We start from the raw sequence: 20,387 nt of genomic DNA, 5'->3' as shown, positions 1-20,387 counted from the left end.
TCGACCTCCTGGCCTCAAGTGATCCACCTGCCTCAGCCTCCCAAAGTGCTGGGATTACAGGCATGCGCCACTGCGCCTGACCACAAATCGTGTTTAAAGTGCAATAGTTCTTCACCATGTGAGACTGTCTTGTCCATTATAGGAACACATAACTCGACATTGCTAATACTTCCTTTCCCATTGAACACCTGTTGAAGACCCAATTATTGTGACACAAGAAAAAAAGCCACTACTGGCTGCGTGCGGTGACTCACGCCTGTAATCCCAGCACTTTGGGAGGCAGAGGCGGGCAGATCATGAGGTCAGGAGATTGAGACCATCCTGGCTAACACGGTGAAACCCCCTCTCTACTAAAAATACAAAAAATTAGCCGGGCGTGGTGCAGGCGCCTGTAGCTACTCGGGAGGCTGAGGCAGAAGAATGGCGTAAACCTGGGAGGTGGAGGTTGCAGTGAGCTGAGATCGCGCCACTGCACTCCAGCCTGGGCGACAGAGCGAGACTCTGTCTCAAAAAAAAAAAAAAAAAAAAAAGAGAGAGAGAGAGAAAGAGATTAACCTTGTGGGGAGCTGACTAGTGGGTACACAGGAAGCCATAGGTATTAATGCTTTAAAATAAAACATTACATTTGCAGAAGTCTTGGCAGAACTTCAGAGAAGGTAGGACAGAGCTCAGGCGGGTGGGGCCACACACAGGATTCATGAGGAAGAAGTTGTCATCGACGGCTTCTTGTTTCCTGAGTCGGTTTGAGAAGGAAACTGCAAGAGTGGGGCAGAGAACCAGAGCGTCAGGGTAAAACCTCCTCCATCTGCACATCCTGGGGAGGAATCGGGCAGCCAGAGAGCTGCGGCCGCCCCAGTCCCGCTCCGCCTTTGAAGTGGTAAAACCGAAGGTGGGGCCTTGGTTCTGGCCCAAGGGACGCTATGACCACAGAATTCCTCTCCCTGCTTTGCCTCGGTGAGTCTCCAGGACCGGGACGAATGGGCTTGGGCTGGTGCGAAAAACTCATGGGGGAGTGGAAGTCCGGGTGGAGACGCGGTGTGTGGAAGTAATAACTTCCACGCGTTGCACACCTGCGGTGGGTGGGTCTGGGCTGGGGGCGTCCCCTGCATGAGTTCTGCCGCCCACATGCAAGCGACCAGGAGGCCGCGCTGCAGAGACACGGGGAGGCCTCTGCTTACTCCGCTGGGGTCTCCGAGTCTGCACCCGCTAAATACCGCAGTATTGCCATGCATCCTCCGTTGGAATAGAGGAGGGCTGGGCTTAAGGATCTACAGGGTGCAAGGCTGTGGGCAAAAAGACAATTTCCTTTCCTTCCTTCTTTCCTTCTTTCCTTCCTTCCCTCCCTCCCTCCTTCCCTCCCTCCCTCCCTCCTTTCTTCCTTCCTTCCTTCCCTCCCTCCCTCCTTCCTTCCTTCCTTCCTTCCCTCCCTCCCTCCCTCCCTCCTTCCTTCCTTCCTTCCTTTCCTTCCTTCTCTCTCTCTCTCTCTCTCTCTCTCTCTCTATTTATTTATGAGACAGAGTCTCACTCTATGGCCCAGGCTGGAGTGCAATGGTGTGATCTCGGCTCACTGCAACCTCCACCTCCCAGGTTCAAGCGATCCTCCTGCCTCAGCCTCCTGAGTAGCTGGGACTACAGGTGCATGCCACCACACCCGGCTAACTTTTCTATTTTAAGTAGAGACAGGGTTTCACCATGTTGGTCATGCTGCTCTCAAGCCCCTGAACTCAGGTGATCCGCCCGCTTCAGCCTCCCAAAGTGCTGGGATTACAGGCATAAACCACCACGCCTGGCCCCAAGAAGACAATTTTCTGACCAGTCCGATTCTTAGGCTGATTTTAACCATCCTCAAATTGAACCTGATGTATTCAGACAGAGCTCACACTGTGAAAAGGAAGACCTGGGTTACAATGTGGGCTTCACTACCTAGGAACTCTAGGCTTGACCCAGCAGAGCTCCACCTCCCTAAGGCCCCAGTTCCTCCCTGGTGCATGGGGGGTGTGGTGGTCATCAATGCGCTTCATTTGCCTCAGTTCCTTCCCCCTTTTCTGGGTGCAGCCCTTCCCTGTGGGGTAATGCTCCTCTCGCACACACATTTGCACCTTAGATGAGCTTTTTTTTTTTTTGCTTTTTTTTTTTTTTGAGACAGAGTCTTGCTTTGTCTCCCAGGCTGGAGTGCAATGGTGTGATCTCGGCTCACTGCAACCTCCACCTCCTGGGTTCAAGCGATTCTCCCACCTCAGCCTCCCAAGAAGCTGGGATTACAGGTGCGCACCACCATGCCTGGCTAATTTTTTGTATTTTTAGTAGAGACGGGGTTTCACCATGTTGGCCAGGCTGGTCTCAAACTCCTGACCTCAGGTGATCCACCCACTTCAACCTCCTAAAGTGTTGGGATTACAGGCGTGAGCCACTACACCCGGCTATTTGTGCCTTAGAGATGACCATCGGGCTCATACCCAAACCTCCAGCTGCTGAGCACAGTAAGCTGGGCAACCAGGAAGCTGACCTAATCCCCCAGTGGCTGCCATACCAAAGTACTACAAGCCTGATGGCTTAAAGCAACTAAAATGCACTCTCTCGCAGTTGGGGAGATGAGAAGTCTGAAACTAAAGTGTTGGCAATGTTGATTCCTTCTGAGGGCTATGAGGGAGAATCTGTTTTATGCCCCTCTTCTAGTGGTGGCTGACAATTCTTGGCATTCTTTTTTTTTTTTTTTTTTTTTTTGAGGCAGAGTCTCTGTCTGTCACCCAGGCTAGAGTGCAGTGGCATGATCTTGGCTCACTGCAACCTCCACCTCCCAGGTTCAAGCAATTCTCCTGCCTTAGCCTCCCGAGTAGCCTGGATTACAGGCATGGGCCACCTCGCCTAGCTAATTTTTGTATTTTTAGTAGAGACGGGGTTTCACCGTGTTGGCCAGGCTGGTCTCGAACTCCTGACCTCAGGTGATCCACCCCCTCCCCGCAGCCTCCTAAAGTGTTGAGATTACAGGCTTGAGCCACCATGCCTGCCCTCTTGGCATTCTTTAACTTGTAGATCCATCACTCAAATTGCTGGCTCTGTCTTTTTTTTTTTTTTTAAGACAGGGTCTCACTCAGTCACGCAGGCTGGAGTGCAGTGGTACCACCATAGCTCACTGCAGCCTCAACCTCCTGAGCTCAAGCAATCCTCCCCGCAGCCTTCTGAGCCGCGAGAACTACAGGTGCACACCACCATGTTGGACTAATTAAAGTAATTTCTGTTTTAGAGATGGAGTCTTGCTAGATTGCCCAGGCTAGTCTCCAATTCCTGGACTCGAGCAATCCTCCCCACTAGCCTTCTGAGTAGCTAGAACTACAAGTGTGCACCACCATCTTGGGCTAAGTAAAATAATTTCTTTTTTAGAGATGGGGTCTTGCTATATTGCCCAGGCTAGTCTTCAGCTCCTGGGTTCAAGCAATCCTCCCCGTTAGCCTTCTGAGCAGCTACAACTACAGGTGCACACCACCACATTGGGCTAATTAAAATAATTTTCTTTTTTTTGCAGAGATGGGGTCTTTCTATATTGCCCAGGCTAGTCTCCAAGTCGTGAGCTCAAGCAATTCTCCTATCTCAGCCTCCCAAAGCACTGTGATTGCAGCCTGGCCTCTCTGCCTCTGTCTTTGCATGGCCACCTTCTTTCTGCGTGTCTCTCTTTTTCTCTTCTCGTAAGTTATATTGGACTAGATGCCCCGCCTACTCCAGTATGACCTCATCTTAGCTTAACTAATTACATCTGCAAAGATCAGATAATGGTATTTCCAAATAAGGTCACATTCAGAGGTCCTGGGAGTTACAACTTGAGCTTCTCTTTTCAAGAAACGCAAATCAGCTGGGTGTGGTGGCTCACACCTGTAATCTCAGGACTTTGGGAGGCCCAGGTGGGCAGATCTCTCAAGGTCAGGAGTTTGAGATCAGCCTGGCCAACATGGCGAAACCCCATCTCTACTAAAAATACAAAAAATCAGCTGGGCATGGTGGCAGGTGCCTGTAATCCCAGCTACTCGGGAGGCTGAGGCAGGAAAATCGCTGGAACCTGAGAGGCAGAGGTTACAGTGAGCTGACAGAACACCACAGCACTCCAGCATGGGTGACAGGGGGAGATTCCATGTCAAAAAAAGAAAAAGAATATGGGAATTGGGCTGGTTGCAGGTAGCTCATGACTGTAATCCCAGCATGTTGGGAGGCCGAGGTGGGAGAATCGCTTGAGCTCAGGTGTTCCAGACCAGCCTGAGCAACACAGTGAGTCCTCATCTCTACAAAAAAAAAAAAAAAAAATTAAAAATTAGCCAGGCCTGGTGGCACATGCCTGTAGTCCCAGTTATTTGGGAGGCTGAGACAGGCAGATCACTTGAGCCCAGGAGGTCGAGGCTGCAGCGAGCTGTGACTGCACTCCAGCACTCCAGCCTGGGCCACAGAGTGAGATCCTATCTCAAAAAGAAAAAGAATATAGGAATCACTGTTTGAACAGACGATGGATGGATAGCAGAGATGAGATGACATGAGTCTAAAAGCGGGATTTGGGGAGGGTCTCAAAAGAGAGCCTGAGTCCTGGGATGCCCTGCCATCCAGAGGCTGTTTCCTACCTGCCAATCCCAGCCAATTTCGCTGCCAACGCAGCCTCGGTCCATCGTGAGGCTCCACCTCATTCCTTTGCGGTGAAGCTTGGTGTGGGGTCACGTTCTGCGTCGGTACCTGCGTCAACAAGGAACCAATGTCCTGAGACACTCTCGTGGCTCTAGAGAAATTCTACCTAAATTCTACCTAACTTCACCCTGAAACAAGCCCCATGACTGACGTCCCATTTTCCACGCAAGTTTATGACGCTCCCTTCCCCACAGGGAATATAGAGAACAGAACATAGAAGAGGGAGGGGATGATGTAAGTGGAAACCAAAGCTAAAGTGAGGGGAGTACTTGGAACCAGAAGACATGGGGAAGGGGGAGCAGATTCTCTCTATTGGAATTGAGCAAGAAAACCCTCCCCTTTCCACGGGAAAATAACGTTTGCATTATTTAAGTGGCAAGGGTAAAAACTGCAATCAGGTCGGGCACGGTGGCTCATGCCTGTAATCTCAGCACTTTGGGAGGCTGAGGCAGACGGATCACTTGAGGTCAGGAGTTTGAGACCAGCCTGGGCAATATGGCGAAACCCCATCTCAAAAACAACAACAACAACAATTAGTTGGGCATCGTGGTGCACACCTGTAGTCCCAGCTACTCTGGAGACTGAGGTACGAGAATCACTTGAACCCAGGGGGTGTAGGAGGTTGCAGTGAGCTGAGATTGCACCACCGCACTCCAGCCTGGGTGACACAGCGAGACTCTGTCTCAAAACGAAACAAAGCAAACAAAATACTGCAATCACAGAAAATACAAGAAAAAAGCATAGGTGAATGTTGAACAATTTCTAGATGGTGAAAGAATGATTACTCGTGAAAGCAATTCAATACATCAGGCCAGGTGCGGTAGCTCGTACCTGTAATCCCAGAACTTCGAGAGGCCAAGGCAGGCGGATCACCTGAGGCCAGGAGTTCAAGATCAGCCTGGCCAATATGGTGAGACTCTTGTCTCTACTAAAAATACAAAAATTAGCCAGGCATGGTGGCGGGCGCCTGTAGTCCCAGCTACTCGGGAGGCTAAGGCAGGAGAATCACTTAAACCTGGGAGGCGGAGGTTGCAGTGAACTGAGATCGTGCCATTGCACTCCAGCCTGGGCAACAGAGTAAGACTACATCTCAAAAAGAAAAAAAAAAAAAAAAAGTTGCTGGAATTTTCTATATACACATAGCTTCTGAATGACAAACAATGGAACAAAAGTAAGAGGTAAGTCTGGGGAGATAGCTGCCAAAAATATATACATACATGTAATACATACATTTAATAGATATATTTATATATGTATTATATGTAATATGTGTACATATAGTTAATATATGTATTATGTATAATACATATATACATATGTATTATGTATAATACATATATACATATATAATACATATATACATATGTGTAACTATATGTACACATATATACATAATACATATATACATAATACATATCTATATATTAGACCTATAATGAGCTAGTCATTGTTCTCTGCTGGATTTGTACTCAAAGACAAGCACATAATTTTTCTCTCATTGAGATTTCTCTTCCAGGACTGTGTCTGGGCTACGAAGATGAGAAAAAGAATGGTGAGTTTTCTCCCATTTAAACTTTATTTATTCCTGCATCCCACACTTCATGACCTTTTCCTTTAATCGTCTGAATTCTAGACTCAAATTATCTCTGAATTCTTTCCAGAGAAACTGCCCAAGCCCTCCCTCCACGCCCGGCCTAGCTCAGTGGTTGAAGCCCGGAGCAACGTGACCCTGAAGTGTCAGGCTCCTTCCAAGAATGTGACATTCATTCTGCGCAAGGTGAATGATTCTGGGTACAAGCAGGAACGGTTCTCGACAGAAGACGAAGCTGAATTCCACTTCACGGACCTGAAGCTTAAGGATGCTGGGAGCTACTTTTGTGCCTACAAGACAACAGCCTCCCATGAGTGGTCAGAAAGCAGTGAACACTTGCAGCTGGTGACCACAGGTGAGAAGGGTAGCCTCAGATGTGCTCCTTGATGCACACATTTCTTCGGTTTTGCTTTGCTTTTTTTTCCTTTTTTTGTTTCAAGACAGAGTCTTGCTCTGTCGCCCAGGCTGGAGTGCAGTGGCACAATCTCGGCTCACTGCAACCTCTGCCTCCTGGGTTCAAGCAGTTCTTCCTCCGCAGCCTCCCGAGTAGCTGGGACTACAGGCTCCCGCCACCATGCCCGGCTACTTTTTGTGTTTTTAGTAGAGATGGGGTTTCACCGTGTTAGCCAGGATGGTCTCCATCTCCTGACCTCGTGATCCGCCTGCCTTGGCCTTCCAAAGTGCTGGGATTACAGGTGTGAGCCACCGTGCCTGGCCTAATTTTTGTATTTTTAATAAAGACGTGGTTGTACCATACTGGTGAGGTTGATCTCAAACTCCTGATCTCAGGTGATCCATCTGCCTTGGCCTCCCAAAGGGCTAGGATTACAAACGTGAACCACAGTGCCCGGCGTGTTTTTTGTTTTTTGTTTTTTTGAGAGGCAGTCTTGCTCTGTCGCCTAGGCTGGAGTGCAGTGGCGTGATCTCAGCTCATTGCAATCTCCGCCTCCTGGGTTCATGTAATTCACCTGCCTCAGCCTCCCGAGTAGCTGAAACTACAGGGGTGGACCACCACACCGGGCTAATTTTTGTATTTTAGTAGAGACAGGGTTTTACCATGTTGGTCAGGCTGATCTCAAACTGCTGACCTCAAGTGATCTGCCCACCTCAGCCTCCCAAAGTGCTGGGATTACGGGAGTAAGCCACTGCGCTTGGCTGCTTTTTTTTTTTTTGACAGAATCTCGTTCTGTCGCCCAGGCAGGAGTACAGTGGCATGAACACAATTCACTGCAGCCTCAACCTCCCAGGCTCAAGCAATTTTCCCACATCAGCCTCCCAAGCAGCTGGGAGTACAGGCAAGCACCACCACGCCTGGCTAATTTTTAAAGTATTTGTTGAGACAGGATCGATGTTGCCCAGGCTGGTCTTGAACTCCTGAGCTCAGGTGATCCTCCTGCCTTGGCCTCCCAAAGTGCTGGGATTACAGGCGTGAGTCACCAAAGCCTGCCTGATGCACGTATTTCTTTTCCTGTTGTGGGACATGGCTGGGGAAGAAGGAACCCAGGAGACAAAAAGATAGATGCAGGCTGGGCACGGTGCGGTGGCTCACGCCTGTAATCCCAGCACTTTGGGAGGCAGAGGTGGGCGAATCACTTGAGGTCAGGAGTTCGAGACCAGTCTGGCCAACATGGTGAAACCTCAACTCTACTAAAAATACAAAAATTAGCTGGGTGTGGTGGTGGGCACCTGTAATCCCAGCTACTAGGGAGGCTGAGGCAGGAGGAGAATCACTTGAACCCAGTAGGCAGAGGTTGTAATGAGCCGAGATTGTGTCACTGCACTCCAGCCTGGATGAAAGAGCAAGACTCCGTCTCAAAAAAAAAGGGATAGATGGAATACCTTCAGTGTGGAAATGGGAACCCGAACGTGGGGCAAGATTCTCATCAGGGACAGGGATTCTGAGAGGGTCCTAATGATGTGGATGTGGGAGAGTGGTGTAGAATATGGTTAATAGAAAATTAGGGTACGGTAAGACTGACAAACCAAGCGATAATTGCCATGGAAAAGATGGTCTGTTACAGTTCCCAAGAGGAGGGGGAAGGCTATACTATGGGGGTGGGGGTATGGGGGAAGCACCAGGGTCAATCAGGGGCAGAGGAAGGAGGAAGAACTGTGGGCCAGAGCTTTGATTGTATTTTGTGGGGAGAACAAGATTAGAGTTGGCCAGGTGTGGTGGTTCATGCCTGTAATCCTAGCACTTTGGGAAGCCGAGGAGGGTGGATCACCTGAGGTCAGGAGTTTGACATCAGCCTGGGTAACATGGCGAAATTCCATCTCTACAAAAATACAATAATTACCTGGGTGTGGTGGTGTGCACTTGTGCTTCCAGCTACTTGGGAGACTGAGGCACGAGAACTGCTTGAACCCGGGAGGCAGAGGCTGCGGTGAGCCAAGATTGTGCCACTGCATTCAAGCCTGGGTGATAGAATGAGAACCTGTCTCAAAAAAAAAAAGAAAAGAAAAGAAAGAAAAAAGAAAGAAAGAAAGAAAAAAGAAAAAAAAAAAAGAATGGGCTTTGGGGTATAGAGACTGTCCCTGGTTGTCTAGTTCTTGGACCTGGGGTGATTAGGAGAGGACAACTTTCACCTTGAGTGTGAGAGCCTCATCATGAAGGTGGTTGGGAGTGAGGGCTCTGGATCTATTGGCTTGCATTTGAGGGACATATTGAGGACAAGTGGTTTACTGGCTCTAGAAACTAACTAACCCTGGGAGGGGTGGTCCCACCAAGGGCAGCAAGGCCCCAAGATGTCAAAGCATCAAATGCAGAAAATGAAAGACATGGTGGTTAATACAGAGAGGTGGACGAGATAGTCCCCAAGTGCAGTAGAAAATGGAAAAGCGGGCCCGACACGGTGGCTCACACCTGTAATCCCAGCACTTTGGGAGGCCGAGGCGGGCAGATCACAAGGTCAGGAGATCGAGACCACCCTGGCTAACACGGTGAAACCCCGTCTCTACTAAAAAATACAAAAACTAGCCGGGTGAGGTGGCGGGCGCCTGTAGTCCCAGCTACTCGGGAGGCTGAGGCAGGAGAATGGCGGGAACCCGGGGGGCGGAGCTTGTAGTGAGCCGAGATCGGGCCACTGCACTCCAGCCTGGGCGACAGAGCGAGACTCCGTCTCAAAAAAAAAAAAAAAAAAAAAAAGAATTTTCATTCCCACACTTTAGCCCTAAAAGCCTGGCGATTATTTGCCATTTCCCAATTATGTGCTCTGGCAGATCATCTACTATTTCCTGATTTCTTCACCTCTATCGCAGCTATACCATTACATCACAAGACAGGCTATAGTATCAATTTAAAGTGGTTGATTTTCCAGGTCAGCCTTCCATATACAATCTGTTTGCTGCTTTACAAATCACTTGATTATACTACTTTTTACTTATTACAAAATGGGCATATAAATGCTTCTATTACAAAAAAAAATTTAATGCAAAATACCTGGCACAAAAATAGCTGCCCATTCAGCCTACAAATTCAGATACTTTGGTAGATCCTGAGCATATTGTAGGAACTGAGACAGACCAGGTCTCTGGCCAACAGGAGCTCACATTCTTCTTTGGAAGAAAGAAATAAATAGCAGAAAGATATCAGAGTAATTAAAAAACACATTATAGATGGAGAATAACTGTGAGAGGCATTGTATTAGTGATCTATGGCTGCATAACAAATTACCACTAATTTAGCAGCCTGAAACACCTATTTATTACCTCACAGTTGATGTGGGTCAGGAGTCCAGGCACAGCTTAGCTGAGTCCTCTGCTTTGGTTCTCATAAGGATGCAATCAAGTTGTCAACCAGGGCTGGGTTCTCATCTGGGGCTTGATTGGGGAAGGGTCCATTTCTCCACTCCTGTGGTTGCTAGCAATATCTGGTTCTTTGCAGCTTTAGGATTCATGTTAGACTGATTCTGCAGCACTTGCAAGAAGAGAGATTGAGAGAGAGAGGAGAGAGAGAGTAAATGCCCTAGCAAACAGAGTTTTATGTAATGTAGCATAATCAAGAGCATAACATCCCATCACCTTTGCCATATCTATTGGTGAGAAGAAAGTCACAGGTCTCCACACTCAAGGTGAGGGGATTAGACAAGGGTATGAACACCAGAAAGCAGGGCTCCTGAGTCTCCTGAGTGCCCCCTTAAGGTCTATCTGTCACAGGCATGAAATATGAGAATGACCCAACCACATCAATATCTGGAGAAGAGCCCTTCAGGGAGAGACAGCAGCAAAAGCAAAGTCCCAGAAGTGTGAGTGTTCCTGGAATGATTGAGACACAGAAAGGAGGACAGAGAAAAGAACAGCAGAATAAAAGGTGTGGATAGAAGGCAGGGCCTAGAGCATCTAGGGTCTTGTGGGTGTTTGAACTGGTCCTAGAGTCTGCTTTGAAAAAACAGGAACCCACTGATGAAGTTGAACTGGAGAATGGCATGATTTTATTTATATGCTTGAAGGGTCACTGGCTGCTTTTTTTTTTTTTTTTTTCCGAGACAGGGTCTCACTCTGTTGCCCAGGCTGGAGTGCAATGGTGCGATCACAGCTCACTGCAGCATTGACCTCCCAGGCCCAGGTAATCCTCCCACCTCAGCCTCCCAAGCAGCTGAGATTACAGGCACATGCCATCATGCCTGGCCTCTGGATGCTTTTGGAAAATAAGGGATTAGATGTGGTAAGAGTTGGTACATTTCAGGCAATATGACTTTTTAAATTTAAAAATATCAAATTGACAAATGAAGATTGTATATATTCAAGATATACAATCTGATGATTTGATCCATCTGTACATTATGTAATGATGATCACAGGCAGATTAATTAGCACATCCATTGCCACCATGCTGTGCACCTGAACTTCTTCATCTTAGAACTGGAAATTTAGGGCTGGGCATGGTGGCTCACGCCTGTAATCCCAGCACTTTGGGAGGCCGAGGCAGGTGGATCACGAGGTCAGGAGATCGAGACCATCCTGGCTAACATGGTGAAACCCCGTCTCTACTAAAAATACAAAAAATTACCCGGGCGTGGTGGCGGGCGCCTATAGTCACAGCTACTCAGGAGGCTGAGGCAGGAGAATGGCGTGAACCCGGGAGGCAGAGCTTGCAGTGAGCCAAGATCAAGCCACTGCACTCCAGCCTGGGCGACACAGCCAGATTCTGTCTCAAAAAAAAAAAAAAAAAAAAAAAAGAACTGGAAATTTATACCTTTCATCAACATCTCCCCATACATTATGTTCAACAAAAAAATAAGCCAGACTCAGAAAGACAAATTCTGCATGATCTCACTCACATGTGTGGCCTGAAAAAGCCAAACTCACAGAAGCAGAGAGTCTACTGGTGGTTGCCAGGGACTGGTGAGTAGGTGATACTTTATTTTTATTTATTTATTTTGAGACAGAGTCTCACTCTGTCGCCCAGGCTGGAGTGTAGTGGTGCGACCTTTGCTCACTGCAACCTTTGCCTCCCGGGTTCAGGCGATTCTCCTGCCTTAGCCTCCCGAGTAGCTGGGACTACAGGCACACACCACCATGCCCAGCTAATTTTTGTATTTTTAGTAGAGATATTCCTCCTGAATAACTGGGATTACAGGAACCCACCACTAAACCCAGCTCATTTTTTTTTTTTTTTTTAAGTAGAGATGGAGTTTCACCATGTTGGCCAGGCTGGTATCAAACTCCTGACCTCAAGCAATTCCCCTGCCTTGGCCTCTCAAAATGTTGGGGTTACAGGTGTGAGCCACCGCACCCGGCCTACAAGAAGAACTTTAATGGCCATTTTCTCAATGTTATTGGGGAAACTGCTGTGTTTTCGGGGGTAGGGCATGAGGGGAGATAACCTCTCAAGTGCTTCCGGTTTCTGAAGAAGTTGGCGTGTAAAACAGCACAGAGTGCGTCGTTTGCCATATTACGTGATGAAAAACTAGGGTGGGATTTGGGGAATAATGGGGGTGAATTTTTGGGTGACCCATTTGGGGAGTAGGACCAGGACCTACGCAGAGTAGGTACTTCAGGAATATGTATAATCAAGAGTTTGTTATAACTCTAAAATTCTCAACCATAGATGAATATTGAATTTTTTCCCCTAATGTTGCTTATTCATTAACAATTGACTAAGATTCTGTCCTCAGAGGTTCTCATAAAAATTAGAGCTCCCGAGGTGAGGTGGCTCACGCCTATAATCCCAGCACTTTGGGAGGCCGAGGTGGGCAGATAACCTGAGGTCAGGAGTTCGAGACCAGCCTGGCCAACATGGTGAAACCCTGTCTCTACTAAAAATACAAAAATTTGCCAGGCATTGTGGTGGGCGCCTGTACTCCCAGCTACTCAAGTGACTGAAGCAGGAGAATTGCTTGAACCTGGGAGGTAGAGGTTGCAGTGAGCCGAGTGAGACTCTGTCTAAAAAAAAAAAAAAAAAAAAAAATTAAAAAAAAGTTAGAGCTTTTGGCAGCATTCGGCTGAAACAGAAGCTCATCCAGACTTTAAGGGCCAAATTCAGAATATAAATTGGCATCTAGATGCTTAATCATCCTTCCTTTCAGCAAGTCACAATCTTCCTGCAACCTACTCCAAAGAGCCAAAGTTGCTGAAAGTTGTTGCTAGCAGTCTGTGCTGGTATAATCGGTTTTTGAAAAGGTATCCTCCGAAGTGTTCTTGCAAGATAACTATTTGAAATGTTTTTATTCCATGATAGTAGGCTTGGGAAATGACTGCTACCCTAGGACTGTGAACACAATTCACGTCAGGAACGTTTTCTAAGAAAGATGTGAAATCTAACGGGAGAGAGGAATACAGAAGTATCAGAAAGGAGGTGGGAGATCTAGTGAGGTGTGAGGGGGAGGAGGAAGAGAAACTTTTCTATTTTGAGCTCTTGTGTCATTTATTTTCCTTCTTTTTTTATTGATATATAATTCACATTCCGAAAATTCACCCTTGTGAAGTGTGCAATTCACTGGCATTTTGTATATTCACAAGGTAGTATAACCATCACCACTACATAATTCCAGACCATTCTCATCACCCTGAAAGAAAATCTTGTACCCATTAAGCAGTCACTCTTCATTTCCCACTCTCCCACCAGGCCCTGCCAACCATTCATATGCTTCTTTGTGTCTATGATTTCGTCTATTCTGGACATTTTGTGTCAGTGGATTCATATACTATGTGGTCCTTTGTGACTAGCTCCTTTCACTTTAGCATGATGTTTTCAAAGTTTATCCGTACTATAGCATGTATCAATGTTTCATTTCTTGTCATGGTGAAAAGCATCATACTGTATGGACAGACCACATTTTGCTTATCCATTCCTTTTTTTTTTTTTTCTTTGAGATGGAGTCTTGCTCTGTCACCCAGGCTGGAGTGCAGTGGCATGATCTCAGCTCACTGCAACCTCCGCCTCCTAGGTTCAAGTGATTCTTCTGCCTCATCCTCTTGAGTAGCTGGAACTACAGGCGCCCGCCACCATGCCCAACTAATTTTTGTATTTTTAGTAGAGAAGGGGTTTCACCATGTTGGTCAGGCTGGTCTCAAACTCCTGACCTCAAGTGATCCACTTGCCTCAGCTTCCCAAAGTGCTGGGATTACAGACTTGAGCTACTGTGCCTGGCCCCATTCTTCTTTTGATGGACATTTGTGTTGTCTGCACCTCTTGGCTAAAGTGAGTAATGGTGCTTGAACACTGTGGTAGGAGTATCTGTTTGCCTCCCTGCTGTAAATTATCTTGGGTATGTACCTAGAAGTGGATTTGCTAGGACATATGGTGACTATTATGTTCAACTTTTTGAGGAACTGCCAAATCATTTTCCATTATGGCTGTATCATGTTATATTCCTTCCAGTAATCTATGTGGGTTCCAATATCTCCACATCCTTGTCAACACTTACTTTTCTTTTTTTAAATTATAGCCATCCCAGTGGGTATTATATAATTTCTTAAAATTTATTTTTTGAGTTCAAATTTGTATCATCACAATTCCAAACAGAATAAAATATCTTTGCCGGGTGCAGTGGCTCACGTCTGTAATCCCAGGACTTCGGGAAGATGAGGCAGGAGGATCACTTGAGCCCAGGAGTTCAAGACCAGCCTGGGCAACCTGGTGAGACCCCATCTCTACAAAAAATACCAAAATTAGCCAGGCATGGTGGTGTGCGCCTTTAGTCCCAGCTGCTTGGGAGGCTCAGGCAGGAAGACCATTTGAGCCCAGGAGGTTGAGGCTTCAGTGAACTGTGATTGTGTCACAGCACTCCAGCCTGAGTGACAGAGCGAGACCCTGTCTCAATAAATAAAATAAAAGTAAAATATCTTTAAGCACAGGTATAATGTCCCCAGCCTGTATTTATATGCCTTGAACACACCAGAAAAGGACCCTATATTCAATTGCTCTGTAGAGAATGAAGATGAATTTTATCACACAAGACTCGACTTTCTTTCTGGTGCCTGTGGCTCCATTTGTGCCCCGTGTCAGGCTGTATCTTGTTGCTCGGTCTGATTCTAGTAGCATAGCAACTTATAATTTATTCTGGCAATTTGTAAATACTGATGTGAAATTTTGGCCAGGATATGTGGACATCTCAGGGTGAACCCAGTCCAGCTGATTATGGGGGTCATGTGAAGACCAGAATTTTGCAATAATGTACTTCTCATTTCTAGTGAATTGCTGCATGAAAGATACTGTAGGCTGGAAAAGGGGAGAACAGAAAGGATGAGGCAAGGCTGCTGTTTCTCTGCTTCCATCTGGGGAAACGGAAGAGTCCAGGAGCAGCTGTTCCTGACCTGTTTTCATCAGTCCTTGGAAATGCACTGATAGAATTGTTGCTTATGGCCAGGCATGGTGGCTCATGCCTATAATCCCAGCACTTTGGGAGGCCAAGGTGGGCGATCACCTGAGCTCAGGAGTTCGAGACCAGCCTGGCCAACATGGTGAAACCTCATCTCTACTAGAAATATAAAAAATTAGCAGAGCGTGGTGGTGGGCACCTGTAATCCCAGCTCCTTGGGAGGCTGAGGCAGGAGAATTGCCTGAACCCCGGAGGCGGAGATTGCAAAGCCAAGATTGAGCCACTGCACTCCAGCCAGGGTGACAGAGTAAGACACTGTCTCCAAAAAAAAAAAAAAAAAAAAAAGAATTGTTGCTTTTGAGGGGTTCTCTGATTCAGCTCCACCAGAAGCAGGCCCTTAGAAAGCATTAGTGTGAAAGTGATATTTTATTTTATTTTATTATTTATTTATTTTTGAGACAGAATTTCGCTCTTGTTGCCCAGGCTGGAGTGCAGTGGCGCGATCTTGGCTCACTGCAACCTCCGCCTCCTGGGTTCAAGCGATTCTCCTGCCTCAGCCTCCCGAGTAGCTGGGATTACAGGCATGCACCACTACGCCTGGCTAATTTTGTATTTTTAGTAGAGATGGGGTTTCTCCGTGTTGGTCAGGCTGGTCTCGAACTCCCGACCTCAGGTGATCCGCCCACCTTGGCCTCCCACAGTGCTGAGATTATAGGAGTGAGCCACCATGCCCGGCGTGAAAATGACATTTTAGGGAGTGGGGAAGAAGGGCCAGGAGGAAAAGAGATTAAACAAGGGTGGGATATCCGTGTCCCTCAGATGGTATCTTTGGCTCAATCCTACAGAAAAGCAGTGGAGACAGGGAAGGTCAAAGACCGGAGGCTAGGGAGCTGGGGTTTTGACAGCAGTCAGTGGCAGTTTGTTCCGGGCATGTAAATTCCAAGGCATTTGGAGCTCTCCCAGGCAGTCCCCCAAAGAAGAGATGCAAATGTTCACTTTGGAAAGGGAAAGAAGCCACAATCTAGAATGCATAAAAATGGGAAAAGGATCTGGGGAACATGGGTTGAGGAACATTGACAGAATCTGTTACAGAGAGAGATGGGCGTGGGTGGAATATTGGGTGAAAAAAAATCATCATTATACCTACAATCCCATTATCCTACACAATGAGTCAGTTTCTAGACTGAGTGCTTTAAAGCCAGGATTTTTCATCATTACCTAACTCTTCAAGTTAGGTATTATTGGCTCTCTGCCCCCTCCTTATATTTAACCAAAAAATAATGTATTCCAGAAAGGGAAGGGAACATTTACAAAGTCGGGAGATGGGAGACCTACTACTAGAACTCAAGTATGTCTTGTTTCAAACTCTCCACTCCTTTTGCTGCTCCCTGATGATCAGCTCAGAAAGAGCCTTATTTCAGGAAGGGAGATAAATAGATAATTAGATATGATAGACAGATGATAGGTAAGTAGGTAGATAAATAGATAACTAGACATGATAGATAAGATAGATACTAGATGATAGCTAGGTAGGTAGCTAGATATGATAGACGGATTAGATAGAGAGACAGATGATAGTTAAGTAGGTAGATAGATAATTAGATACAATAGATAGATAACTAGATATGATAGGTTAGATAGATAAATGGATAATAGGTAAGTAGGTAGATAGATACAGATGATTAGCTAGCTAGCTAGATGATAGATAACTAGATATAGTAGATAAAATAGATGTAGATCTATCATCTACAGATCCCTCGTTCTGGTGTCTCGGAGAATCATGTCTCCTTCAGAGAACCCCACCCCTCCCCACTCTAAACGCCTTCCATGCCCATGTCACTGCTGTTCGTTACCTGGTGTCAACGAGCTCATTGGAGTGTGTTTGAAGTTGGCTGGGCGTGGTGATCTGTACTCCCAGCTACCCCTGGAGGCCGAGTGAGGAGGACCGCTTGAGCCCAGGAATTCGAGTATGATTGCACCACTGCACTCCAGCCTGGGCAAGAGTGAGACTCTGTCTCTTTAAAAAAAAAAAAAGAAAAAGAAATGTGTTTGAAGAGCTGAGATCGTGTCTGTATTAGCCAGGGTTTTCCAGAAAAAACAGAACCAATAGAACATATATATATATAAACTGGGTGTGGTGGCTCACGCCTGTAATCCTAGCACTTTGGGAGGCCGATGTGGGTGGATTACCTGAGGTCAGGAGTTCAAGACCAGCCTGGTCAACATGGTGAAACCCCATCTCTACTAAAAATACAAAAATCAGTCGGGCGTGGTGGTGGGCACCTGTAATCCCAGCTACTCAGGAGGCTGAGGCAGGAGAATTGCTTGAACCCAGGAGGCAGAGCTTGCAGCGAGCCAAGATTGCGCTATTGCACTCCAGCCTGGACGACAAGAGTGAAACTTTGTCTCAAAAAACAAACAAACAAAAAAACCCACATACACATGTGTGTGTGTGTATATATAGATAGATAGATAGATAGAGAGAGAGAGAGAGAGAGAGAGAGAGACAGAGAGAGAGAGAGATTTATTTTAATGGATTGGTTCATGTGATTGTCGGGGGCTGGTAAGTCTGAAATCTGCAGGGCAGGCAGGAGATCCAAGGGAGACTTGATACTGCAGCTTGAGTCTGGAGGCCCAATTCCTTCCACCTTGGGGTACCTCAGTCTTTTCTCTAAGCCTTCAACTGATTGGATGAGGCCCACCCATATGACAGTGGGTCATCTGCTTTACTCAAAGTCTATTGGTTGAAATGTCCAGCTCCCAGGTGGGAGACCCAGGCTTGGAAGCCAAGCTGTCTGGCTCCTCTTAGCATTTCTGCTCACCCCTATCAGTGCATTTCAGACAGTGATTACACGGACAGACGTGGTGGCTCACACCTGTAATCCCAGCACTTTGGGAGGCCAAGGCGGGAGGATCCCTTGAAGTCAGGAGTTTGAAACCAGCCTGGCCAATGTAGTGAAACCCCGTCTCCACTAAAAATACAAAAATTAGCTGGGCATGATGGTGCACACCTGTAATCCCAGCTACTCAGGAGGCTGAGTGGGGAGAATTGGTTGAACCAGAGAGGTGGAGGTTGCAGTGAGCCAAGATCACACTCCAGCCTGGGTGACAGAGCGAGGCTCCGTCTCAAAAAAAAAAAAAAAAAAAAAATATATATATATATATATACACACACACACACACACACATATACACACATACACACGTATGTAAAGCACTGGCTCACAATAAATGATCAATTTCATTGCTATGCACCAAACATTCCCTGGGAATTTCCTATGCGCCAAGCAGTGTTCCAGCCCTCTCTATAGGTACTGACCCACCAGCCAACAAAATAGGTACTGCTGCTGTCCTCACTTTACAGATGGGGAAACAGAAGCTTGGAGAAGATTAAGGAAATTCCCCAAAGCAATAGGAAGTTTCAGCTCAAGGTGGGAGATCCAGGCTTGGAAGCCGGGCCGTCTGTCTGGCTCCTCTTAGCTTTTCTGCTCACCCCTATCGGTGGATTTCAGGAGCCAGGCTGATTCCCTGACCTACTCTTCCCCCTCCAGACACCAGAACCATCTTTGTCGCCATCTTCAGCTGCATCTCCATCCTTCTTCTCTTCCTCTCAGTCTTCATCATCTACAGATGCAGCCAGCACGGTGAGCTCAGAGAACGCAAAGGGAGAGAGGGAGAGTGAAGGATTTTCTCGGTAGGTAAATTCCTCCTGCATTTTTTGTAGGTTCGTCGCCTGAAGAATCCACCAAAAGGTAGATGCTTGGCATAGCTCATGCTCCCCTTAATTCCCATGTCATTCTCCAGGGAACCCATTGGCACATTTGGGATTGGTACCCTGAGCCCCCACCCCAGCCCATTCTGTGACCTCCCTCCACTCCCCTCCTCTCCCCTCCATTGCCCTCACCCTCTCCCCGAAATCTTCATATCCCATCCTTTTTCACGTGTCTCTCTCTCTCTCAGAATCAGCGATTCCAAACTTTCGGAGCAGGAGGCTGCTGGTAAGGGACAGGGAAAATGTAAGGGAATCACCGTATAGAAAGACTTAAGTTCTGACTCCTACAGCTGAAAACTGATTTTCTTTTTTTTCTCTCTCACTCAGAGGCAGATTTATCCAGGATGGAAAGGGTATCTGTCTCGGTGAGTCCTCCCGCTTAGGAATCCCACAAGAGCTCCCTCACCACAACGGGCTGGTCGTGTCTGCCTCCTGGTTAAGCCCATACAGAAACGTCTACTATTTATCACCTGTGTGGTCTTAGACAACTCCCCAAAGGGGAACCAAAATCTCTATTTAAAAGGCATATGCACGGGGCTGGGTGCAGTGGCTCACGCCTGTAATCCCAGCACTTTGGGAGGCCGAGGCAGGCAGATCACAAGGTCAGGAGATCGAGACCACCCTGGCTAACACAGTGAAACCTCATCTCTACTAAAGATACAAAAAATTAGCTGGGCGTGGTGGCGGGCGCCTGTAATCCCAGCTGCTTGGGATTCCGAGCCAGGAAAATGACTTGAACCCGGGAGGCGGAGGTTACAGTGAGCCGAGATCACGGCACTGCACTCCAGCCTGGGCAACAGAGCGAGATTCTGTCTCAAATAAATAAATAAAAATAAATAAAAATAAAAAAATAAAAGTCTTACGCCGATCCATTGATGTCACACACATAAAGGGCTATAAAAACAGAAAAGAAAAAGAAATGCATGTGGTGTGACCGAGGACCTGGATTTTTAATTTAATTTAATTGTAATTAATTTAAATGTCAATAGCCACATGTAGCTAGTGGCTGCCATATTGACCACTCAGTTCTAATATTCATCTATTTTCTCCAAAGACGGCGGACCCCCAAGGAGTGACGTATGCTGAGCTAAACATCAATGCCCTGTCTGAGGCAGCTTCTGACACCACCCAGGAGCCCCCAGGATCTCATGAATATGCGGCAGTGAAAGTGTAGCAAGAAGACAGCCCGGGCCACTAAAGGAGGGGGGATAGTGCTGGCCAAGGTTATCAGAAACGTGGAGATGCGGATGACTCTGTGTCCCTTGCTCCTCATCCGTATCAATAAAATTAAGTTTCTCATCTTAAAAAGAAATCTGATTTATGGATTATTCATGCCCAAGAACCCCACCATACTCTTTCTACCCCACATTTCCTCCTAGAACAATTCAAGGAAATAATAAATAATTATTGATCAGCTATCCAGCAAAGAATGTAAGAATTATGGAGCATCTCCTGGAAGCACAACAAGCGAAAAAGAAAACGGCCAGGCTCATGCCTGTCATCCCGGCACTTTGGGAGGCCGAGGCGGGTGGATCATCTGAGGTCAGAGTTCATGACCAGCCTGACCAACATGGTGAAATCCCATCTCTACTAAAAATAC

The 20,387-nt window shown here is 46.9% G+C and overlaps 1 protein-coding gene across 3 annotated transcripts; it reads left to right on the top strand.

The window, feature by feature from the left end:
- Positions 1–564: 564 nt before the first annotated feature.
- Positions 565–20,099, top strand: VSTM1 (V-set and transmembrane domain containing 1). Of its 3 annotated transcripts, none has more exons than XM_003916078.5 (8): positions 565–954; positions 6,179–6,214; positions 6,324–6,608; positions 18,567–18,659; positions 18,740–18,767; positions 18,976–19,013; positions 19,115–19,140; positions 19,842–20,099. In XM_003916078.5, the coding sequence occupies exons 1-8, from the start codon at positions 921–923 to the stop codon at positions 19,959–19,961; spliced, it is 660 nt and encodes a 219-aa protein (XP_003916127.2). In that variant the 5' UTR covers positions 565–920; the 3' UTR covers positions 19,962–20,099. The 3 variants fall into 3 exon arrangements, with proteins under 3 accessions (XP_003916127.2, XP_009193531.2, XP_009193530.2); XM_009195266.4 differs by having other exon boundaries at positions 568–954; positions 19,115–19,152; XM_009195267.4 differs by lacking the exon at positions 19,115–19,140 and having other exon boundaries at positions 19,842–19,989.
- The last annotated feature ends 288 nt before the right edge of the window (positions 20,100–20,387 follow it).

Source organism: Papio anubis, chromosome 20, assembly GCF_008728515.1.
Source record: "Papio anubis isolate 15944 chromosome 20, Panubis1.0, whole genome shotgun sequence".
Lineage (NCBI taxonomy): Eukaryota > Metazoa > Chordata > Mammalia > Primates > Cercopithecidae > Papio > Papio anubis.
This window is presented reverse-complemented; position numbering and strand designations above follow the sequence as displayed.